Raw genomic sequence first — 23,770 nt, forward strand, 5'->3', positions numbered from 1 at the left:
GCAGAGCAGCCCAACCGGAGCCGTTGTTATGGATACTCAAAGACTTGCAGCGCGAGCTGTGTGCACGGAGCAAGTGACAGACAGAGAGGAGCAGCTAATGGCTTTACTACAGGCCCCCAGTGTCTGGTCTGGACGGTGAAGTCACAAGCTCTGCTGGTCGGCTACTGCGTAGCAACCTAGCAGTGTCAAAAGCCCTGGTCTGCCATAGAAAGCCTATGTAAATTAGGATCGCCAGAATGGCCAAACCCCCAAAAATTGGATGGACGATTTGGCCTCTAAAATTTGTTTATGATGATCAAGTTCAATCCCCACAGTGAATTCTTTTAAAGTTCGCTACAAATTGAGATATTTAATTAAATAGTGATCCATTCTGACTACTACATTTGTCGACCACGTGCTAACACAGACCAATCACAGGCCTGCAGGCTACGAGGAGGCTCCATGGTATGTCAAATATTAATGTGAAACGTCACACGTGTCTGACTATATATATTTTTTACTTATGACATTTTTTATGTGATTTGTTCACATTTTATTATTATAATATTTTTAAAGGGAATGATCATGAGCAAAGATATTAATTAACATACCTTGAACACTAGGTATGGAAAGGACAAGTGGTTGTGAGCTAAGAAGTGATTGAAAACATCAGGGACCAAAGAACATACCTTGACCACTCCGTTGTCGTGCATGGTGATGCAGTTGTTGGGGTTCTTGGAGAGCTGGAACAGGGCCTGAGCTGTGGCCTGGTGGACCGAGGAGTCCTTGGACTTCAGGTAACGGACGAGGGGGGCCACGGCCCCCGCCTCCCCAAACAACACCCTGTTACTGCCCCACATGCAGCAACGGGCGATGGCCTCAGCCAGGTGACGACGCAGCTTATCATCAGTCTGTAAAATAAAAAGAACAGGACAACAGACATCTATGGCTGCGTCTCAAATGGCACCCTATTCCGTATACAGTGCACTACTTTTGACCAGGGTCTAGGCTATGAACACTACTCAATAGAGTTTGTTTCAAATACTACAGTGAACTATTAAGTCACAACTGAGACGATGGTATCATAGATAGTCCATTTACAACAAGACTGAAGATTCCCAGTAAACACACAGGCTAATTGAGTGTACTTACTGTGTTTGTCAGCTTGGCCAGCATCGGTACAACCCCGTGGTCAGTGATGACTGCCAGATTCTCTTCGTCTTTGGCTATTTTGGCTATGGCGGCGCACACGCTCGCCAGTACCTCTTTGTTTGTTGATTTCAGCAAATTAACAATCAGTTCCAATCCACCGACAAATGAGCGCACCATTTCCCCTGAATCCTAAAAGTAAAAAGCCTCTTATTAGCTTGGTGTTCTCAATCTGTGAAATAAAGGGGCGCAGCGAGACTGTGTAATGGGCAGGGAGGGAAGCAGGGGCATTTGAGCAGAGCAAAGAAAACTAAAGAAACACACAAGCTAAGGAAAAAGAAAAAGCCTTTTCATCAGCCTTAGCATCAATCAAAACCCCATCAGTGCCAGTCAACCCAATCGGAGGTAAATTGAGTAGCCGTGGCTCTGTCCTGCTTTCCATTCTACGGATAGGGCCATTGTCAATACGGATGGGCTGTGTGGTGTGCCAGTAGTTATTCCTCATCAAGCATGCCAAATAGGTGAGATATAGTCTGTTTGTTATAAAAAGCAATTTACAGAAATAAACAGGGCAAAATTGATGGGATTTCTTGCTAAGAAATTTAAGGGTCAAGGGAAACGAATACTTCTACAGCAGACCTAGCTAATGTCAGCCTATCCATTTGGATGAGGAGTCATTTGGACTCCCTTTTCTACCCCTCCATGTAGGCTTACACTGTTCAGAACACTACTTCAACAGAAGGCCTATCTAATGACCTCTCCATGTAGGTTACACTGTTCAGAACACTACTTCAACAGAAGGCCTATCTAATGACCTCTCCATGTAGGTTACACTGTTCAGAACACTACTTCAACAGAAGGCTTATCTAATGACCTCTCCATGTAGGTTACACTGTTGAGAACACAGGACCAAAACATGGTGTCGGAATCAGTGTGCAGAGGAACTGAAGGAGTCAGTGTGTTTCCCCGACCATGCAGGCCAGGCTGGCACCGTAGACACTGGTTTAAGTGCATGGCACCAGTGGGCTAGCTGGTACCACAGGACTCTCAGCCACTTATGGGGCTGTGCCGTCCAAGCCAAGGGGCTGGTGAGCTCTCTGAGGAACCACAGCGGAAGAGAGTGGGCACATACGCAGCCTTCAATGAAGCTTGGCAGATCGGGCCGCTTTTAAAATCACAACTCAACATAATCGCCACCAAAGGGAGGTATATATCAAGGTGGCATACACAGCCACTGCCAGCCTGTCTCCAGTAATATGAAAATAGTAAACCAAGATTATGGAAAGCGTATAATTAGAGATGGCTGAGTGCAAATCATCACAAAGCATGCTCCATTTACATTTCCAACAACATTATATCTTCATCTAGGACATTGAGGATTTAATATAGCTTGTTTCTTAGTTTTCTGTACGTAGACATTATCGTCTAGGTAATGAATCATAACACCCTCCCTTTGGGGGTTGTATGCAGTTGTGCCAGGCCAAGGGCTCCACTTGTAAAAGAGATTTGCATCTCAATGGGACTCACCTCGTTAAATAAAAGATAAATACAATAATAACTGCCCCGGTTAACCACATTCACACTAGCCTCAATGTGAGTGGCCTATTCAATGAGGGACAGGAGTGCAGGCATTTCCAACCAAAGCAGTGACACTGGGACACTACCGCAGCAGGTATCGTGGCTGTGCACACTGCACAGTGAGGAGTGTTGAATGGAACCTTCTAGCTCTGACAGGCCAGGGCTCAGAGCACAGAGAGCAAGACGAGACACGGTGGTGTGTGTCTCTCTCTGCTCTCCTCAGATGTGGTGCCAGAGGAGGAGCAATGTGTGCCGGGCCAGAGCCAGGGCCAGGAGCTGACCCCCCGCTCCGCCTCGACACAGCACAGTGAGCACACAGCACAGGAAGCCTTTCCTCAGGAATACTGATGATGCCGCGACTCACCAGCGACAGAAGAAACGCTTCTCAAGTCACCAGCTGCGGCGGACTAGTGAGGATCCCTTTCATGGCCTGGACAGAACCCTAGAACCCTGAAAACCGCAGCATTATGAAGCTACACACGTAAGGCCCCTGCTATCCTGCTGTCCCTTTTCCCCGAAGATGAAATAAAATAGAAAACACATTATCTGGTCGGTGTGCGTGATTTAGCCTAGACTGAGGGAGGGGGAAAGGAAGCCGGCTCAAGTGGCACAGCAGAGTAGTTTGCCCTGACCCTCTCCAGCAAGCAAGCAATCAGGCTCCTACGTCCATAGGCTACTATGTAAAGGGAAAATAAACCAGGCATCGCAAGTTGCCCGTGCCCAGGCAATTTAATGATGCACTTCATTACATGAGCAGCAAGGCAGGTTACCTCCTTGATTGAGGGAACAACGCTAATTGACTGATTCACTGCAAAGCCCCTGCTGACTGCAATAATGACTGGGGCATTATTTTTATTTTTTTTAGGGGGTAGATTTAATATTGCAGATACATTGTAACTTCCATCAATGTAATTGTCTGCATCACTTCCAATCCCCCATATGTTTTCTTCCTGCAAATATATATACAGCTGTGGAAAAAATTAAGAGACCACTGCACATTTTTCTTAAATCAGCATCTCTACATGTATGACAGCCATTCCATTCCAGTGTCTGTTGAATTCCAACAAAGGCACACCTCATTCTACTGAATTAGGTACTGATTAGGTGATCACATTAACCAAATCTTATTTAACGAGGAAAATTATAAAAACCACTGCTGTGGTCATCCCTATCATCTTGCAATAGGACCAGCTGGATGGCAAAAACAGTGCTAATAGTACCTCAAAAGTAATATTAATCAAAAAATAACTATTGACCATGCCAAAAGAGTTGAAAAGGAAAGTTTTGAGTGAGGAAAAGAAGGGTTCAATTCTGGCTTTACTGGCAGAGGGATACAGTGAGCGTCAGGTTGCTTCCATCCTTAAAATTTCAAAGACGGCGGTTCATAAGAACAAGGTCAAGCAGCAGACATTGGGGACAACAAAGCTACAGACCGGCAGAGGGCGAAAACGACTCTCTAGTGACTGGGATGACCGCCAACTCATTCGAATGTCACTCAACAACCATAGGATGACATCAAGTGACCTACGAAAAGAATGGCAAACGGCAGCTGGGGTGAAGTGCACAGCGAGGACAGTTCGAAACAGGCTCCTAGGGGCAGGGCTGAAGTCATGCAAAGCTAGAAAAAAGCCCTTCATCAATGAGAAGCAAAGAAGAGCCAGGCTGAGGTTTGCAAAAGACCATAAGGATTGGACCGTAGAGGACTGGAGTAAGGTTATCTTCTCTGATGAGTCCAATTTTCAGCTTTGCCCAACACCTGGTCGTCTAATGGTTAGACAGAGACCTGGCGAGGCCTACATGCCACAGTGTCTCGCACCTACTGTGAAATTTGGTGGAGGATCGGTGATGATCTGGGGGTGCTTCAGCAAGGCTGGAATCGGGCAGATTTGTCTTTGTGAAGGACGCATGAATCAAGCCACGTACAAGGTTGTCCTGGAAGAAAACGTGCTTCCTTTTGCTCTGACATTGTTCCCCAACTCTGAGGATTGGTTTTTCCAGCAGGACAATGCGCCATACCACACAGCCAGGTCAATCAAGGTGTGGATGGAGGACCACCAGATCAAGACCCTGTCATGGCCAGCCCAATCTCCAGACCTGAATCCCATTGAAAACTTCTGGAATGTGATCAAGAGGAAGATGGATGGTCACAAGCCATCAAACAAAGCCGAGCTGCTTGAATTTTTGCGCCAGGAGTGGCATAAAGTCACCCAACATCAATGTGAAAGACTGGTGGAGAGCATGCCAAGACGCATGAAAGCTGTGATTGAAAATCAGGGTTATTCCACCAAATATTGATTTCTGAACTCTTCCTAAGTTAAAAGATTAGTATTGTGTTGTTTAAAAATGAACATGAAGTTATTTTCTTTGCATTATTTGAGGTCTGACAACACTACAACATTTTTGTTATTTTGACCAGTTGTCATTTTCTGCAAAATAAATGCTCTAAATGACAATATTTTTATTTGGAATTTGGGAGAAATGTTGTCAATAGTTTATAGAATAAAACACAAATGTTATTTTTACCCAAACACATACATATAAATAGTAAAACCAAAGAAACTGATAATTTTGCAGTGGTCTCTTAATTTTTTCCGCAGCTGTATATATAGATACAGTTGAAGTCGGAGGTTTACATACACCTTAGCCAAATACATTTCAACTCAGTTTTTCACAATTCCTGACATTTAATCCTAGTAAAAATTCCCTGTATTAGGTCAGTTAGGATCACCACTTTATTTTAAGAATGTGAAATGTCAGAATAATAGTAGAGAGAATTATTTATTTCAGCTTTTATTTATTTCATCACATTCCCAGTGGGTCAGAAGTTTACATACACTCAATTAGTATTTGGTAGCATTGCCTTTAAATTGTTGAACTTGGGTCAAACGTTTCGGGTAGCCTTCCACAACCTTCCCACAATAAGTTGGGTGAATTTTGGCCCATTCCTCCTGACAGAGCTGGTGTAACTGAGTCAGGTTTGTAGGCCTCCTTGCTCGCACACTCTTTTTCAGGTCTGCACACAAATGTTCTATATATTGAGGTCAGGGCTTTATGATGGCCACTCCAATACATTTACATTACATTTACATTTACGTCATTTAGCAGATGCTCTTATCCAGAGCGACTTACAAATTGGTGCATTCACCTTATAGGCAGTGGGATAACCACTTTACAATATGTTTTTTTTTTTGGGGGGGGGTAAGGGGGGGGGTAGAAGGATTACTTTATCCTATCCCAGGTATTCCTTAAAGAGGTGGGGTTTCAAGTGTCTCCGAAAGGTGGTGAGTGACTTTAACTCTACCCACATGTACATATTACCTCAACTACCTCAACTAGTCGGTGCCCCCGCACATTGACTATGCAACGGTACCCCCCTGTATATATAGCCTCCCTACTGTCACTTTATTTTACTGTATATATAGCCTCCCTACTGTCACTTTATTTTACTTCTGCTCTTTTTTTCTCAACACTTTTTTGTTGTTGTTTTATTCTTACTTTTTTTGTTTAAAATAAATGCACTGTTGGTTAAGGGCTGTAAGTAAGCATTTCACTGTAATGTCTGCACCTGTTGTATTCGGCGCATGTGACCAATAAAATTTGATTTGATTTGATTTGACTCAGCTGTCCTGGCGTCGTGAGGGAGCTTGTTCCACCATTGGGGTGCCAGAGCAGCGAACAGTTTTGACTGGGCTGAGTTGGAACTGTGCTTCCGCAGAGGTAGGGGGGCCAGCAGGCCAGAGGTGGATGAACGCAATGCCCTCGTTTGGGTGTAGGGACTGATCAGAGCCTGAAGGTACAGAGGTGCCGTTCCCCTCACAGCTCCGTAGGCAAGCACCATGGTCTTGTAGAAGCCAGTGGAGTGTGCGGAGGAGCGGGGTGACGTGAGAGAACTTGGGAAGGTTGAACACCAGACGGGCTGCGGCATTCTGGATGAGTTGTAGGGGTTTTCAATACCTTAACTTTGTTGTCCTTAAGTCATTTTGCCACAACTTTGGAAGTATGCTTGGGGTCATTGTCCATTTGGAAGACCCATTTGCGACCAAGCTTTAACTTCCTGACTGATGTCTTGAGATGTTGCTTCAATATATCCACATAATTTTCCTTCCTCATGATGCCATCTATTTTGTGAAGTGCACCAGTCCCTCCTGCAGCAAAACACCCCCACCTTTTTCCTCCAAACATAACGATGGTCATTACGGCCAAACAGTTATATTTTTGTTTCATCAGACCAGAGGACATTTCTCCAAAAAGTACGATCTTTGTCCCCATGTGCAGTTGCAAACCGTAGTCTGTCTTTTTTATGGCGGTTTTGGAGCAGTGGCTTCTTCCTTGCTGAGCGGCCTTTCAGGTTATGTCGATATAGGACTCGTTTTACTGTGGATATAGATAATTTTGTACCTGTTTCCTCCAGCATCTTCACAAGGTCCTTTGCTGTTGTTCTGGGATTGATTTGCACTTTTCGCACCAAAGTATGTTCATCTCTAGGAGACAGAACGCCCCATGGTGTTTATACTTGTGTACTATTGTTTGTACAGATGAACGTGGTACCTTCAGGCGTTTGGAAATTGCTCCCAAGAATGATCCAGACTTGTGGAGGTCTACAATTTTTTTATCTGAGGTATTGGCTGATTTCTTTTGATTTTCCCATGATGTCAAGGAAAGAGGCACTGAGTTTGAAGGTAGGCCTTGAAATACATCCACAGGTACACCTCCAATTGACTCAAATGATGTCAATTAGCCTATCAGAAGCTTCTAAAGCCATGACATCATTTTCTGGAATTTTCCAAGCTTTTTAAAGGCACAGTCAATTTAGTGTATGTAAACTTCTGACCCACTGGAATTGTGATACAGTGAATTATAAGTGAAATAATCTGTCTGTAAACAATTGTTGAAAAAATTACTTGTGTCAAGCACAAAGTAGATGTCCTAACCGACTTGCCAAAACGATAGTTTGTTAAAAAGAAATTTGTGGAGTGATTGAAAAACGAGTTTTAATGACTCCAACCTAGTGTATGTAAACTTCCGACTTCAACTGTATATATATATATACATACACACACACATATACATACATACATACACATACATACATATATTTTTTATTATTTTATTTTCCTTTATTACTTTCCAACCCTACCACCCCTCCCCTAATTGGAGTAAACTAGTGAACAACAACGCTTAGGCCTCTACTTCCAGCTTATACATACTATATACATTTTATGGACACAGTCTATTTTACAATAATTATATTTTGTTTATTTTTACTCCTGAACTTTCACTACCCTCAACCTCTCCGATCATTTTCATGATGGACCGACTGACCCATGTTCAACTGCTGTGGTCCTCTGTAGCTCAATTGGTAGAGCATGGCGCTTGTAACGCCAGGGTAGTGGGTTCGATCCCCGGGACCACCCATACGTAAAAAAATGTATGCACACATGACTGTAAGTCGCTTAGGATAAAAGCGTCTGCTAAATGGCATATTATTATATTATTATTATGTCAATCCGGTTTGTCTCTACATGCCATATCCCCCAAACTGTGCTCTTTTTCACAAAAGTTCTCAACCTATATACAGTGAGGGAAAAAAGTATTTGATCCCCTGCTGATTTTGTACGTTTGCCCACTGACAAAGAAATGATCAGTCTATAATTTGAATGGTAGATTTATTTGAACAGTGAGAGACAGAATAACAACAACAACGCATGTCAAAAATTTTATAAATTGATTTGCATTTTAATGAGGGAAATAAGTATTTGACCCCCTCTCAATCAGAAAGATTTCTGGCTCCCAGGTGTCTTTTATACAGGTAACGAGCTGAGATTAGGAGCACACTCTTAAAGGGAGTGCTCCTAATCTCAGCTTGTTACCTGTATAAAAGACACCTGTCCACAGAACCAATCAATCAATCAGATTCCAAACTCTCCACCATGGCCAAGACCAAAGAGCTCTCCAAGGATGTCAGGGACAAAATTGTAGACCTACACAAGGCTGGAATGGGCTACAAGACCATCGCCAAGCAGCTTGGTGAGAAGGTGACAACAGTTGGTGCGATTATTCACAAATGGAAGAAACACAAAAGAACTGTCAATCTCCCTCGGCCTGGGGCTCCATGCAAGATCTCACCTCGTGGAGTTGCAATGATCATGAGAACGGTGAGGAATCAGCCCAGAACTACACGGGAGGATCTTGTCAATTATCTCAAGGCAGCTGGGACCATAGCCACCAAGAAAACAATTGGTAACACACTACGCCTTAAAGGACTGAAATCCTGCAGCGCCCGCAAGGTCCCCCTGCTCAAGAAAGCACATATACCTGCCCGTCTGAAGTTTGCCAATGAACATCTGAATGATTCAGAGGAGAACTGGGTGAAAGTGTTGTGGTCAGATGAGACCAAAATCGAGCTCTTTGGCATCGACTCAACTCGCCGTGTTTGGAGGAGGAGGAATGCTGCCTATGACCTAACACCATCCCCACCGTCAAACATGAAGGTGGAAACATTATGCTTTGGGGGTGTTTTTCTGCTAAGGGGACAGGACAACTTCACCGCATCAAAGGGACGATGGACGGGGCCATGTATCGTCAAATCTTGGGTGAGAACCTCCTTCCCTCAGACAGGGCATTGAAAATGGGTCGTGGATGGGTATTCCAGAATGACAATGACCCAAAACACACAGCCAAGGCAACAAAGGAGTGGCTCAAGAAGAAGCACATTAAGGTCCTGGAGTGGCCTAGCCAGTCTCCAGACCTTAATCCCATAGAAAATCTGTGGAGGGAGCTAAAGGTTCGAGTTGCCAAATGTCAGCCTCCAAACCTTAATGACTTGGAGAAGATCTGCAAAGAGGAGTGGGACAAAATCCCTCCTGAGATGTGTGCAAACCTGGTGGCCAACTACAAGAAACGTCTGACCTCTGTGATTGCCAACAAGGGTTTTGCCACCAAGTACTAAGTCATGTTTTGCCGAGGGGTTAAATACTTATTTACCTCATTAAAATGCTAATCAATTTATAACATTTTTGACATGCATTTTTCTGGATTTTTTTGTTGTTATTCTGTCTCTCACTGTTCAAATAAACCTACCATTAAAATTATAGATTGATAATTTTTTTGTCAGTGGGCAAACGTACAAAATCAGCAGGGGATCAAACACTTTTTTACCTCACTGTACTTATTATGGACACAGTATGTTTTACATTAGTTATTTTGTTGTTATTAGTTGTTATTAGTCCCAACCTTCAGCTCCATTCAACCCCTCCCATCTATATCTTAACACCATCCATATTGGATTTCTACTTGCCATATATTTCTCAACTGTACTGTGATGTTTCACAAAAGTTCTGAACCCTTCTATTCTCATTGTTTCTACAGATTGTAAATTGAAAATAAACATTTTTGCTAAAAGTACTATTATACTATTGATCAATTGACTATGGCTTTTCAGATCACCCAGTAGTGCTATCTGCAGGGTTAGCGCCAGGTAAATATTGTAATCCTTCAGCCATTCCTGGACCTGTGACCAAAAACAAGCTACAAATGGACAGTACCAAAACAAATGATCTAATGATTCTGTCTCTTCGCAGCAAAATCTGCAGAGCTGGGAAGATTGTATCCCCTATATAAATATAATTCTATTGGTTGCAAGAATTTTGTATAATAATTTAAATTAAAAAATGATAAGTTTTGCAATCTATATGGGACAGCTGTCAATCCTTTGGTCCTTAAATTAAACTGGTATACTTTTTTATTTATCACAATTTTCTTTAACCAATTAGGGTCTTTAATGCAGTGCCGACAGACAAGTTCCTTACCTTTTCCCCCTTCCACTTTCCTCTTCCATTTTTGAGGTAATGCTGCAATTATTTGGTTGTTTTGTTAGCTGCATGTGCGACATAACTCCACCAGTTCTACCTATGATATAATTTACGAAGATTATACCTTTTGTAAAATAAATATTTTTTTAATGGGTTTTTTCAATTAGTATATTTGAGTTTAACCACAATATTTTTTGCATTATTTGTTCTGTCGTTTCTGGAGGATGAAATTGAAATTGCAACCAACTTTCTATGGCTTGTTTTAGAAATAGTGATATTTGGGAGATGATTTCCTTTTCAAATAACTGAAAGTGAGAGGTTGTAATCTGAATAAAGGGGAAAAGGACATTCTTGAACATGGGGTGAGACAAAAAAAATCCATACAATTAGCTTCAGTTAGAGGAGATGGAGGCGACTGAAACGAAAATATATGCTTAAAGTACTTTGCTTCCTCCTTCAAAATATAGTTTGGTGAATCATGGGTGACTACGTCATTTGTAACCAGTTTCAGTAAATTATTTTTGGTAGCATTTCTATGTTGAAGATAAAAAAATAATTTGCTGCATTATTCCCCATATTCCATCCAGTTTGCTTTATTTTTTATAATATATTACACTTGATCTTTCTTGAATAAGTTCCTCCATTTATTTTAGTTTTTTCTCTAATTTATTCTGAGCCTCTATGTTACAGTATTTATTGCTATCTATCCGTTCTATTAGACCTTCTATTTCCTTTGTTAGTATGACTGGGGCTTTACTCACAGAGGGAGCTGGCCAGGCAGGCCGGTACAAGTGGGGCATACTGTTCTTGTATGTGTCTGTAGATGCCTGAGTAGGAGTAGAGGTAAGGGACTGGAGCATCCAGCAGCTGCATTTACACCATGATCCTCTGATAAACCACTGTGGCGCTGCTAACTAAAACCACATGGGGCTTTTATCTATATAACTACTACTGCACCGAGCAGTATCGGGTTCCCCTCGCTCGCTCGATGGGCAAAACCAACGCACTGTTTAGCTCTTGTCATTGCCCTGTGTCAGAAATCAACCAAAGAGCATGTTCATGTATTCACTACAAAAATTGGCACCGTAAAGTTCAGACAAACATTGTCAAACTTTGTTAGTGTTCAAGCTGCAGCTGTTCGGCCCTCCTCTTCCATATGGTTGCCATAGATCATTTTTGCCACAATTCTGGGCTGGAAAAATTCCTTCCAGCGAGTGAAAAGCTCCCCTCACCCTGACTGAGACACCTGCCTGAGCTGGGCCCAATATATCTGTTTAAACTTAAACAGATTGTCCAACTGACAAGCTGTTTACGTTAATCATGGCGATAATCTAATAGAACAATGTTACATTTGTATTTTGGAAAAATTATACAACGGCCCTGGGAATCAAACCCACTGACATAAATATAAGGGGGGATTGACACAGCTATACTGCAGCAGTTATATATGAATGCAACAGACTGTGTGTGTCCCATATGGCACCCTATTCCCTACATAGTGCACTACTTTTGACCAGAGCCCTATGGGCCCTTTGGTCAAAAGTAGTGCACTTTATAGGGAATAGGGTGCAATTTGGAATGCAGACAGCATATGCATGCTATACAGTAGGCCCTATGCCATGAGGACTGTACAGTGGAAGTATGTACAGCAGCCTAGGCTGTATGTGCAGAATGGGGTCACAGGAGACACAGCCTGTCTGTCTGGCACCCTGCTCGTTGTGTAAGAAGCTGCTGCTGGTTGTGTGACTGTAACTCACAGCATGTTGAGGATTTTCAACAGAGGAGTCAGAACTTATGCCACAGGATATTACTCCTCCAAGTCTCTGCCTGCCTGCCTGCTGCCTGTTTCCCAGTTCACCAACAGAGAGCAGCGTGTTCTGCTTTGTATTAGAGGAGGGTTAATGTAAGCCTCTAGTGACACAGCGTCACCCCTGCTGCAACCTCCCAACACCAGATTGTCTTTAAAGAGAGAGAGGCTTGAGGAGGCTGACCTTCTGGATGATATAAACAGGCTTCTGAATAGTGATACAACCAAGATAAACATGATGAACATATTACAATGATAAACATGATGAACATATTACAATGATAAACATGATGAACATATTACAACCAAGATAAACATGATGAACATATTACAATGATAAACATGATGAACATACTACAACAATGATAAACATGATGAACATTTCACAACAATGATAAACACAATGAACATATTACAACAATGATAAACACGATGAACATATTACAACAATTATAAACATGATGAACATATTACAACAATGATAAACACGATGAACATATTACAACAATTATAAACATGATGAACATATTACAACAGTGATAAACATGATGAACATATTCTAACAATGATAAACATGATGAACATATTACAACAATGATAAACACGATGAACATATTACAACAATGATAAACACGATAAACATATTACAACAATGATAAACATGATGAACATATTACAACAATGATAAACACGATGAACATATTACAACAATGATAAACATGATGAACATATTACAACAGTGATAAACATGATGAACATATTCCAACAATGATAAATATGATGAACATATTACAACAATGATAAACACGATGAACATATTACAACAATGATAAACATACAAATATACACCTGTAATAGAACAACATGAGAACCTTTGTGGCAAAGTTGAGACTTAATTTTATTTACAGTGTTATAACAGTGTAATATGTTTTCCATGTTGTTAAGCAGAATTGCCATTAGAGAATAATACAATAATTAAAACAAATGTAGTGCTACTGCAAGTGACATTTTTGTTGGTTGTATCCAGACATTATTTCCTAAAGGTCTTAAATGATGAAATGCCTATGTACAGTACCAGTCAAAAGTTTGGACAAACCTACTCATTCAAGGGTTTTTCTTTATTTTTGACTATTTTCTACATTGTAGAATAATAGTGAAGACATCAAAACTATGAAATAACACATATGGAATCATGTAGTAACCAGAAAAGTGTTAAACAAATCAAAATGTATTTGAGATTTGAGATTCTTCAAATAGCCACCCTTTGCCTTGATGACAACTTTGCACACTCTTGCCATTCTCTCAACCAGCTTTACCTGGAATGCTTTTCCAACAGTCTTGAAGGAGTTCCCACATATGCTGAGCACTTGTTGGCTGCTTTTCCTTATCTCTGCCGTCCGACTCATCCCAAACCATCTCAACTGGGTTGAGGTTGGGGGATTGTGGAGGCCAGGTCATCTGATGCAGCACTCCATCCCTCTCCTTCTTGGTAAAATATCCCTTACACAGCCTGGAGGTGTGTTGGGTCATTGTCCTGTTGAAAAACAAATGATAGTCCCACTAAGCCCAAACCAGATGGGATGGCGTATCGCTGCAGAATGCTGTGGTAGCCATGCTGGTTAAGTGTGCCTTGAATTCTAAATAAATCACAGATAGTGTCACCAGCAAAGCACCCCCACACCATAACACTGCCTCCTCCTCCATGCTTTACGGTGGGAAATACACATGCGGAGATCATCCGTTCATCCACACCGCGTCTCACAAAGACACAGCGGTTTGAACCACAAATTTCCACCGGTCTAATGTCCATTGCTCGTGTTTCTTGGCCCAAGCAGGTCTGTTCTTCTTATTGGTGTCCTGTTCTTCTTATTGGTGTCCTTTAGTAGTGGTTTCTTTGCAGAAATTCGACTATGAAGGCCTGATTCACACAGTCACCTCTGAACAGTTGATGTTGAGATGTGTCTGTTACTTGAACTCTGTGAAGCATTTATTTGGGCTGCAATTTCTGAGGCTGGTAATTATAATGAACTTATCCTCTGCAGCAGAGGTAACTCTGGGTCTTCCATTCCTGTGGCGGTCCTCATGAGAGCCAGTTTCATCATAGCGCTTGACTGACCTTCATGTCTTAAAGTAATGATGGACTGTCATTTCTCTTTGCTTATTTGAGCTGTTCTTGCCATAATATGGACTTGGTCTTTTACCAAATAGGGCTTTCTTCTGTATACCCCCCTACCTTGTCACAACACAACTGATTGGCTCAAAAGGATTAAGAAGGAAATAAATTCCACAAATTAACTTTTAAGAAGGCACACCTGTTAACTGAAATGATTTCCAGGTGACAACCTCATGAAGCCAAGAGTGTGCAAAGCTGTCATCAAGGCAAAGGGTGGCTATTTGAAAAATCTCAAATATATTTTGATTTGTTTAACACTTTTTTGGTTACTACATGATTCCATATGTGTTATTTCATAGTTTTGATGTCTTCACTATTATTCTACAATGTAAAAAAAAGTAAAAATAAAGAAAAACCCTTGAATGAGTAGGTGTGTCCAAACTTTTGACTGGTAGTGTATGGTATGTTGTAAATGTGAACATGAACTAATGCCACCATTTCAGATTACTCTGACGTTTTTCTTGCGCTGTACCCAATAATTAATTAAAACTTGCTTGGTGGGTCGATGTCCTCATTGTGGTTTTACAGACATGTTTAATACATTTTATGTACATACTTTATTCGAATATTTATGAAATGCACATTGTTATATTATGTACATACTTTATTCGAATATTTATGAAATGCACATTGTTATATTTGGTAACACTTACTTATTTTCCCTCGACTCCAACCCCATTCGATGCATAGAACGGATGTGGGTGGAGCAATGTCTACATAAGGGTGCAAAAAAAAATTTAACTCACAAAAGCTCTGACGAAGGCCTTGAGGCCGATACGTAGTGCGATACTAGCAAGAGCGGGTTTCTTTTTTTTTTTTTCATGTTATTCAACTGTTACCATGCACCTGCAACAAAGATAGCTCAGATGTGCAATTGTCTTTTGAATGTTGAATGTACCCTACCTTTGCATTTTCAATGCATGGACAAATGGCCCATGCAGCACTGGCCTGGACATCTGGATTTGGGTTTTTCAACAAGGACCAGAGCAGACGCACTCCATCCAGACGGTCAATGATCCTGTAGGAGAAGAGAGAAGAGAGAGAGAGGGAGAGAGAGAAGGATTGAGAGAGAGATAGAGAGAAAGAGAATAGAGGGTGATATTACAGTGGGCACAGTCAGTGTGATATACACTGAAAAAAAATATAAACGCAACATGTAAAGTGTTGGTCCCATGTTTCATGAGCTGAAATAAAAGATCCCAGATATTTTCCATTCCCACCAAAATATAATTTCTCTCAAATGTTATGAATAAAAACATTTACATCCCTGTTAGTGAGCATTTCTCCTTTGCCAAGATAATCCATCCACCTAACAGGTGTAGCATATCAAGAAGCTGATTAAACAGCATGATCATTACACAGGTGCACCTTGTGCTGGGGACAATAAAAGGCCACTCTAAAATGTGCTGTTTGGTCACACAACACAATGCCACAGATGTCTCAAGGGAGCATGCAATTGGCATGCTGACTGCAGGAATGTCCACCAGAGCTGTTGTGAGAGAATTTGATGTTCATTTCTCTACCATAAGAATTTGGCACTACGTCTGAGACCAGCCACCCGGACAGCTGATGAAACTGTGGGTTTGCACAACCAAATAATTTCTGCACAAACTGTCAGAAAGCTTCTCAGGGAAGCCCATCTGCGTGCTTGTTGTCCTCACTAGGGTCTTGACCTGACTGCAGTTTGGTGTCGTAACCGACTTCAGTGGGCAAATGCTTACCTTCAAATGGCCACTGGCACGCTGGAGAAGTGTGCTCTTCACGAATGAATCCCGGTTTCAACTGTACCGGGCAGATGGTAGACAGTGTGTATGGCGTTGTGTGGGAGAGCGGTTTGCTGATGTCAATGTTGTGAACAGAGTGCCCCATGGTGGCGGTGGGGTTATGGTATGGGCAGGTAGAGATACTGTGATGAGATCCTGAGGCCCATTGTCATGCCATTCATCCACCGCCATCACCTCATTTTTCAGCATGATAATGCACGGCCCCACGTCGCAAGGACCTGTACACAATTCCTGGAAGCTGATAATGTCCCAGTTCTTGAATTGGTCTGCGTACTCACCAGATATGTCACCCATTGAGCATGTTTGGGATGCTCTGGATTGACTTGTACGACAGCGTGTTCCAGTTCCCTACAATATCCAGCAACTTCGCACGGCCATTGAAGAGGAGTGGGACAACATTCCAGGCCACAATCAACAGCCTGGTCAACTCTTTGCGAAGGAGATGTGTCGCACTGCATGAGGCAAATGGTGGTCACCCCAGATACTGACTGGTTTTCTGATCCACGCCCCTACTTTTCTTTAAGGTATCTGTGACCAACAGATGTATATCTGTATTCCCAGTCATGTGAAATACATAGATTAGGGCCTTCAATCGACTGATTTCCTTATATGAACTGTAACTCAGTAAAATCTTTGAAATTGTTGTATGATGCGTTTATATTTTTGTTCAGCGTATATACTTTCACAGTTAAGAGGAGCAATTGAGTGCTTGTCTTTCTCAGAGTTCTGGCTGGGCTGGGCCATACAGTAGTATCAGTTTGTCCAGACCCTGAATACCATCACAGGGCAGGATCAAAGGGTTCTGCATGGGTTTTCAATCACAAACCAACCTTCACCAGTTTCATTCTGTTTCCACCACAGCTCTAAAAACCACTCTCTGTCTGGTCTGGTAAAGTGAATCTCCATGAGAAATCACTGAGCGCCTATGTGACGGTAGGCCATAGGTTAACTTAAATCAAGGTAAAGTGAGTGAGGTCTATATAGATATTTATATATAGAACCAAAACAACATTATACTGTATGGTGGGTGGGTAGTCTGGGGTACCTCTTTCCAAATCAAACAGAGCCAGTAGACAGGTCTCTCTATATTTCATGACATCTGAGTTGAAGTTTACTTAAGCATAAGCCATATTTCATGCTGCGTACATGACTGTAGTCAAGGCTGTAGTCAGGGTCTGGGAACCCAAAGAATTACGCCACAATGTGCCCTGTTGTCTGGTATAAATAACATGTAACATTTTTCCCATGTGTGCTTCCACCAACAAGGCCGACATTGAATGCTGTCATAATTACTTAAACACTCCCTAATCACGGTATCTCCGTGACTAGCAACGAGCGAGCACTCATCAAGAGAAGTTCCCTGCGCCATCTGTCTTCCGTTTGCACATAAATCAGTCTGGGGGATCATAACGTAAGATTCCAGTCAGAGGGGCCTCCTAAATCCAGCCCAACAACAAACTAAACCTCCTATCGAGCGCCAGAAAAGTGCTGTCCTCACAAGAGCAGGTATGAAACACGTTAGCATGAAGAAGACAACTGACAGTTGGATGAGGGATGGAAACAAGGAGACCACAAAGCCTAAAGGCATTTGCAAAACGTGTGTTCTTTCTTGTAAATTACAGAAAGTACTAGGAGGGATTGTAATGTGATATTTTCCCATATTTTGTCTATGATATCATTAACCACACAGTGCAATAGCTTAGAATAAAAATACGCTTATTTTAAAAAAGCTAGAAGGGATTTTAAAACAAATAGGTAGGCGTAGATCATCGATTAGCTAGTTTTGAAAAGTTACATCTATGGCCAGGACTTTTTCCTGGCCATGTGGCCTGGACCAGGAAAACAAAGCTAAACAAAGCCAATAACTGACATGGATTTTGCAATGAATTTGGAGCACCATGTAGAGTTTGGAGCAGCACAGACAGACATCACCCTGTAGTCCAGTCAGTCAGTGAGTATCAATAGCAGGCCTGGCCAGGTCCTTAATCTGAGAACCAGCTCTGACCATACGTGGTCTGGAGCAGGAAACAATCAAATGTGAGCTATGTTAATTGCTCGGCAAACTACTGTACACACAGGTCCTCAAAATAATTCACCCTGCCACAAGACATACAAAAAACACTTGTGGAAATAACGACTTTCTGTCCACAACTAAGTGTAAATGCTAAAAAAATGACAAGGCTTAAATATACATTCCATGAGAAAACATGGCCCTGAATGAATGGCTTCGGATGTAACATTCTGCCTGGGCTGTGTGGGATGAATTGAGAAGTTAGGCTAGCTAGCCTGATTGCTGAAATGGCCTTATTTCTTCAAAACAATGGTTCTGCAACTTTTATTGCACCACTGTGCTTCTGCTTATCTACAACATATTACTTATTCTTACAATGGCATTAATGGCTAGCCTAACAAAACATACACAGACATAAAGTTGTTTATTTGTGTCCAGTGTTAATTAAGTAAGGGTCTTGGAGTCTGTAACAGCCTTGTAAAAGCAATGAGATTCAAATGGGACTATACTGTACTGTATGCAGTGTTTAGGAGCGTTGAAACCAAATGAGCAGCACATACTGTAGTTAGCAGGACTGGACTGTAGCTATGTGTTCACTCTTGATGTTTTTCCAGCCATGAGGGCTTGGACGGTTGAAGGTATGCTACTTTGACCAGTTCAGCAACATGAATGACCACAGACGTACAGTAAAACTGTGGGACGCGCCACCACAACCATATTTATCGCAGCAGGTACAATAAACAAGGCTTTTAAAACTGTCACTCTGCTAAAGACGAACATTAAACCTACCTTGTAAAGATGAAAGATTAAGATCATAGCCTGACATTATCACCAGGACACCATCTGTTATCAACATTATTAGGACCAATTACGATGATGAACGACCGCTAATGATAGAGGTTATGAACCATTTTGAAGAGCTTTAGACATAGCAATAAATGTGTCGTAAGTGAGACTTCAAACAAAGCGTCACCACTGTTGATAATCTGAACTGGGTGGGTAATTTACACAACATAATTAAATATATCTCTATGACTTACGCCATATTCTCAGGCTCGGTGGCGCAGGCTCCCACAGCCTTGGTAACATTGACCAGCAGGGCCTGGTTGGTACCCGTCAGCAGGTTGACCAGGGGCTGGATGCCTCCACACTTCCTGATGGTGGCCCTGTTGGCAGGTTTCTGGGCCCCCTCGCCCAGGGCGCCCACCACGTTCACCAGCACCTCCTCAGGCTGGTCCGTCAGCAGACCCACCAGGGTCTCCAAGGCCTTGTAATCCTGGAACCTGGGGAAAGGCACAGCACCTGGGTCAATCAACTAATCACTTCCATCTTTTTTTAGCTGCTGTATAGCCTTGTATGTTATCTGCAGCTTTGAACATACTGTGTAAGGGCTTGAAGAATAGGTCAGTTAGACATTTTTTAATATTTATTTCACATAATTCTGAATCATAATCAATATCATGTAGATGTTACAATGTGTGTGGAGCAAGGTAAAATGTATTGGATTGGCCAGGTGACAGTCTGATAATATAGAGAATGATATATTTCAGGAATGGAGTTATATTTGGGAATGGATGTATTTTTTCAGTCCAAATCATTTGACCCAGTAGCAACAGGACAGTTTTCCCACGACTGCTCAAAGGCCTCTCCACACATGTACTTTGCATGACCGAGGTTCACTGTGGCTTGGACTTGTTCACTCCCTGTTTTACTGTGATTTCACTTTGTTTGCCAGAACTATCGGGTGGGTAAACTACAGTAAACATTTAAGAGGGATATAATGTGGTTGCAGAAAGCCTCAACAAACCTCTGATGTACGGTTAAGTTCTATGACTGTTTTTATTCACAGTTATGGTTGCTGGCAACACAGTCCGTAGGCTATTGTAGAAAGTGTCCAAGGTCATTTGGTTTTGGTCATGATCCACCGAAACATATTCTTGCAAGTAAAACAGTAATGAACGGAGCGGCTGCGAAAGCGAACTTTTACTGAATTTAGCTTAGAAAAAGAAATGTTATTCATATGGCCACCTCTGAAGATTCATCTGCATGGTGCACCTACAGTAGAATTTAGTGATAGGGGATATTACAGATATTATTTTGGACGATATTATATCGATACTTTGACTCCAAGTATGGATTTGATACTAGGTAGCGTTAGCAAGGACTAGTCGGCTGTACCTGCGACAGAACTCCGGTATTTTTCATCCTATAGCTTGTTCTCCATCTTTTTAAATAGTGAGCCAACATGTTTTCAGCACTTTTATTTCCATGACTAATCAAAACAAATGTTCTCATGCTATCTCTTGTCTCTATCCAGCAGACATATAGTGAGCAATATGTTTGGAACATCAAATCGCAATAAAATTGCAGTATCGAATCACAATACATATTGAATTGTCATATAGAATTGTCTCAGCCACCCGAGCCATGGCCTGTTCACCCCGCTACCATCTAGAAGGCGAAGACAGTACAGGTGCTTCAAAGCTGGGACTGAGAGACTGATAAACAGCTTCTATCTCCAGGCCATCAGACTGTTAAACAGTCACCACTAGCCGGCCTCCACCCAGTACTCTGCCCTGAACCTTAGTCACTGTTACTAGCCGGCCTCCACCCAGTTCTCTGCCCTGAACCTTAGTCACTGTTACTAGCTGGCTACCACCTGGTACTCTACCCTGCTACTTAGAGGCTGCTGCCCAAGAGTCATCGAACACTGGTCACTTTGATAATGTTTACATACTGTTTTACACACTTGATATGTTTAAAATGTATTCTAGTCAAGGCGCATACTATATAACTACTGCTGTACACACCTTTTCTATTCATACAGTGGGGAAAAAAAGTATTTAGTCAGCCACCAACTGTGCAAGTTCTCCCACTTAAAAAGATGAGAGAGGCCTGTAATTTTCATCATAGGTACACGTCAACTATGACAGACAAAATGAGAAAATCACATTGTAGGATTTTTTATGAATATATTTGCAAATTATGGTGGAAAATAAGTATTTGGTCAATAACAAAAGTTTCTCAATACTTTGTTATATACCCTTTGTTGGCAATGACACAGGTCAAACGTTTTCTGTAAGTCTTCACAAGGTTTTCACACACTGTTGCTGGTATTTTGGCCCATTCCTCCATGCAGATCTCCTCTAGAGCAGTGATGTTTTGGGGCTGTCGCTGGGCAACACAGACTTTCAACTCCCTCCAAAGATTTTCTATGGGGTTGAGATCTGGAGACTGGCTAGGCCACTCCAGGACCTTGAAATGCTTCTTACGAAGCCACTCCTTCGTTGCCCGGGCGGTGTGTTTGGGATCAATGTCATGCTGAAAGACCCAGCCACGTTTCATCTTCAATGCCCTTGCTAATGGAAGGAGGTTTTCACTCAAAATCTCACGATACATGGCCCCATTCATTCTGTCCTTTACACGGATCAGTCGTCCTGGTCACTTTGCAGAAAAACAGCCCCAAAGCATGATGTTTCCACCCCCATGCTTCACAGAAGGTATGGTGTTCTTTGGATGCAACTCAGCATTCTTTGTCCTTTAAACACGACGAGTTGAGTTTTTACCAAAAAGTTATATTTTGGTTTCATCTGACCATATGACATTCTCCCAATCCTCTTCTGGATCATCCAAATGCACTCTAGCAAACTTCAGACGGGCCTGGACATGTACTGGCTTAAGCAGGGGGACACGTCTGGCACTGCAGGATTTGAGTCCCTGGCGGCGTAGTGTGTTACTGATGGTAGGCTTTGTTACTTTGGTCCCAGCTCTCTGCAGGTCATTCACTAGGTCCCCCCGTGTGGTTCTGGGATTTTTGCTCACCGTTCTTGTGATCATTTTGACCCCACGGGGTGAGATCTTGCGTGGAGCCCCAGATCGAGGGAGATTATCAGTGGTCTTGTATGTCTTCCATTTCCTAATAATTGCTCCCACAGTTGATTTCTTCAAACCAAGCTGCTTTCCTAATGCAGATTCAGTCTTCCCAGCCTGGTGCAGGTCTACAATTTTGTTTCTGGTGTCCTTTGACAGCTCTTTGGTCTTGGCCATAGTGGAGTTTGGAGTGTGACTGTTTGAGGTTGTGGACAGGTGTCTTTTATACTGATAACAAGTTCAAACAGGTGCCATTAATACAGGTAACGAGTGGAGGACAGAGGAGCATCTTAAAGAATAAGTTACAGGTCTGTGAGAGCCAGAAATCTTGCTTGTTTGTAGGTGACCAAATACTTATTTTCCACTATAATTTGCAAATAAATTCATTAAAAATCCTACAATGTGAATTTCTGGAATTTTTTTTCTAAATTTGTCTGTCATAGTTGACGTGTACCTATGATGAAAATTACAGGCCTCTCTCATATTTTTAAGTGGGAGAACTTGCACAATTGGTGGCTGACTAAATACTTTTTTCCCCCACTGTATACAGTCCATACTGTCTCTACACACCATATATACAGTGAGGGAAAAAAGTGTTTGATCCCCTGCTGATTTTGTACGTTTGCCCACTGACAAAGAAATGATCAGTCTATAATTTTAATGGTAGGTTTATTTGAACAGTGAGAGACAGAATAACAACAAAAAAATCCAGAAAAACGCATGTCAGAGATGTTATAAATTGATTTGCATTTTAATGAGGGAAATAAGTATTTGACCCCCTATCAATCAGAAAGATTTCTGGCTCCCAGTTGTCTTTTATACAGGTAACGAGCTGAGATTAGGAGCACACTCTTAAAGGGAGTGCTCGTAATCTCAGTTTGTTACCTGTATAAAAGACACCTGTCCACAAAAGCACTCAATCAATCAGATTCCAAACTCACCACCATGGCCAAGACCAAATAGCTCTCCAAGGATGTCAGGGACAAGATTGTAGACCTACACAAGGCTGGAATGGGCTACAAGACCATCGCCAAGCAGCTTGGTGAGAAGGTGACAACAGTTGGTGCGATTATTCGCAAATGGAAGAAACACAAAATAACTGTCAATCTCCCTCGGCCTGGGGCTCCATACAAGATCTCACCTTGTGGAGTTGCAATGATCATGAGAACGGTGAGGAATCAGCCCAGAACTACACGGGAGGATCTTGTCAATGATCTCAAGGCAGCTGGGACCATAGTCACCAAGAAAACAATTGGTAACACACTACGCCGTGAAGGACTGAAATCCTGCAGCGCCCGCAAGGTCCCCCTGCTCAAGAAAGCACATATACAGGGCCGTCTGATGTTTGCCAATGAACATCTGAATGATTCAGAGGAGAACTGGGTGAAAGTGTTGTGGTCAGATGAGACCAAAATCGAGGTCTTTGGCATCAACTCAACTCGCCGTGTTTGGAGGAGGAATGCTGCCTATGACCCCAAGAACACCATCCCCACCGTCAAACATGGAGGTGGAAACATTATGCTTTGGGGGTGTTTTTCTGCTATGGGGACATGACAACTTCATCGCATCAAAGGGACGATGGACGGGGCCATGAACCATCAAATCTTG

General features: G+C 42.1%; 1 protein-coding gene across 1 annotated transcript in view; it reads right to left on the bottom strand.

Moving 5' to 3' along the window:
• The window catches only part of LOC121549948 (outer dynein arm-docking complex subunit 2), a 98,731-nt gene that overhangs the window by 20,974 nt on the left and 53,987 nt on the right, over positions 1–23,770 (bottom strand). Inside the window, exons 16-19 of the mRNA XM_041861950.2 lie at positions 19,333–19,575; positions 15,401–15,515; positions 1,132–1,320; positions 669–890 (exon numbers count right to left, since the gene is read on the bottom strand). Coding sequence (XP_041717884.1) covers positions 669–890; positions 1,132–1,320; positions 15,401–15,515; positions 19,333–19,575 — 769 coding nt within the window. The remainder of the gene's footprint in view (positions 1–668; positions 891–1,131; positions 1,321–15,400; positions 15,516–19,332; positions 19,576–23,770) is intronic.

Source organism: Coregonus clupeaformis, chromosome 34 (assembly GCF_020615455.1).
Source record: "Coregonus clupeaformis isolate EN_2021a chromosome 34, ASM2061545v1, whole genome shotgun sequence".
Classification (NCBI taxonomy): Eukaryota; Metazoa; Chordata; class Actinopteri; order Salmoniformes; family Salmonidae; genus Coregonus; species Coregonus clupeaformis.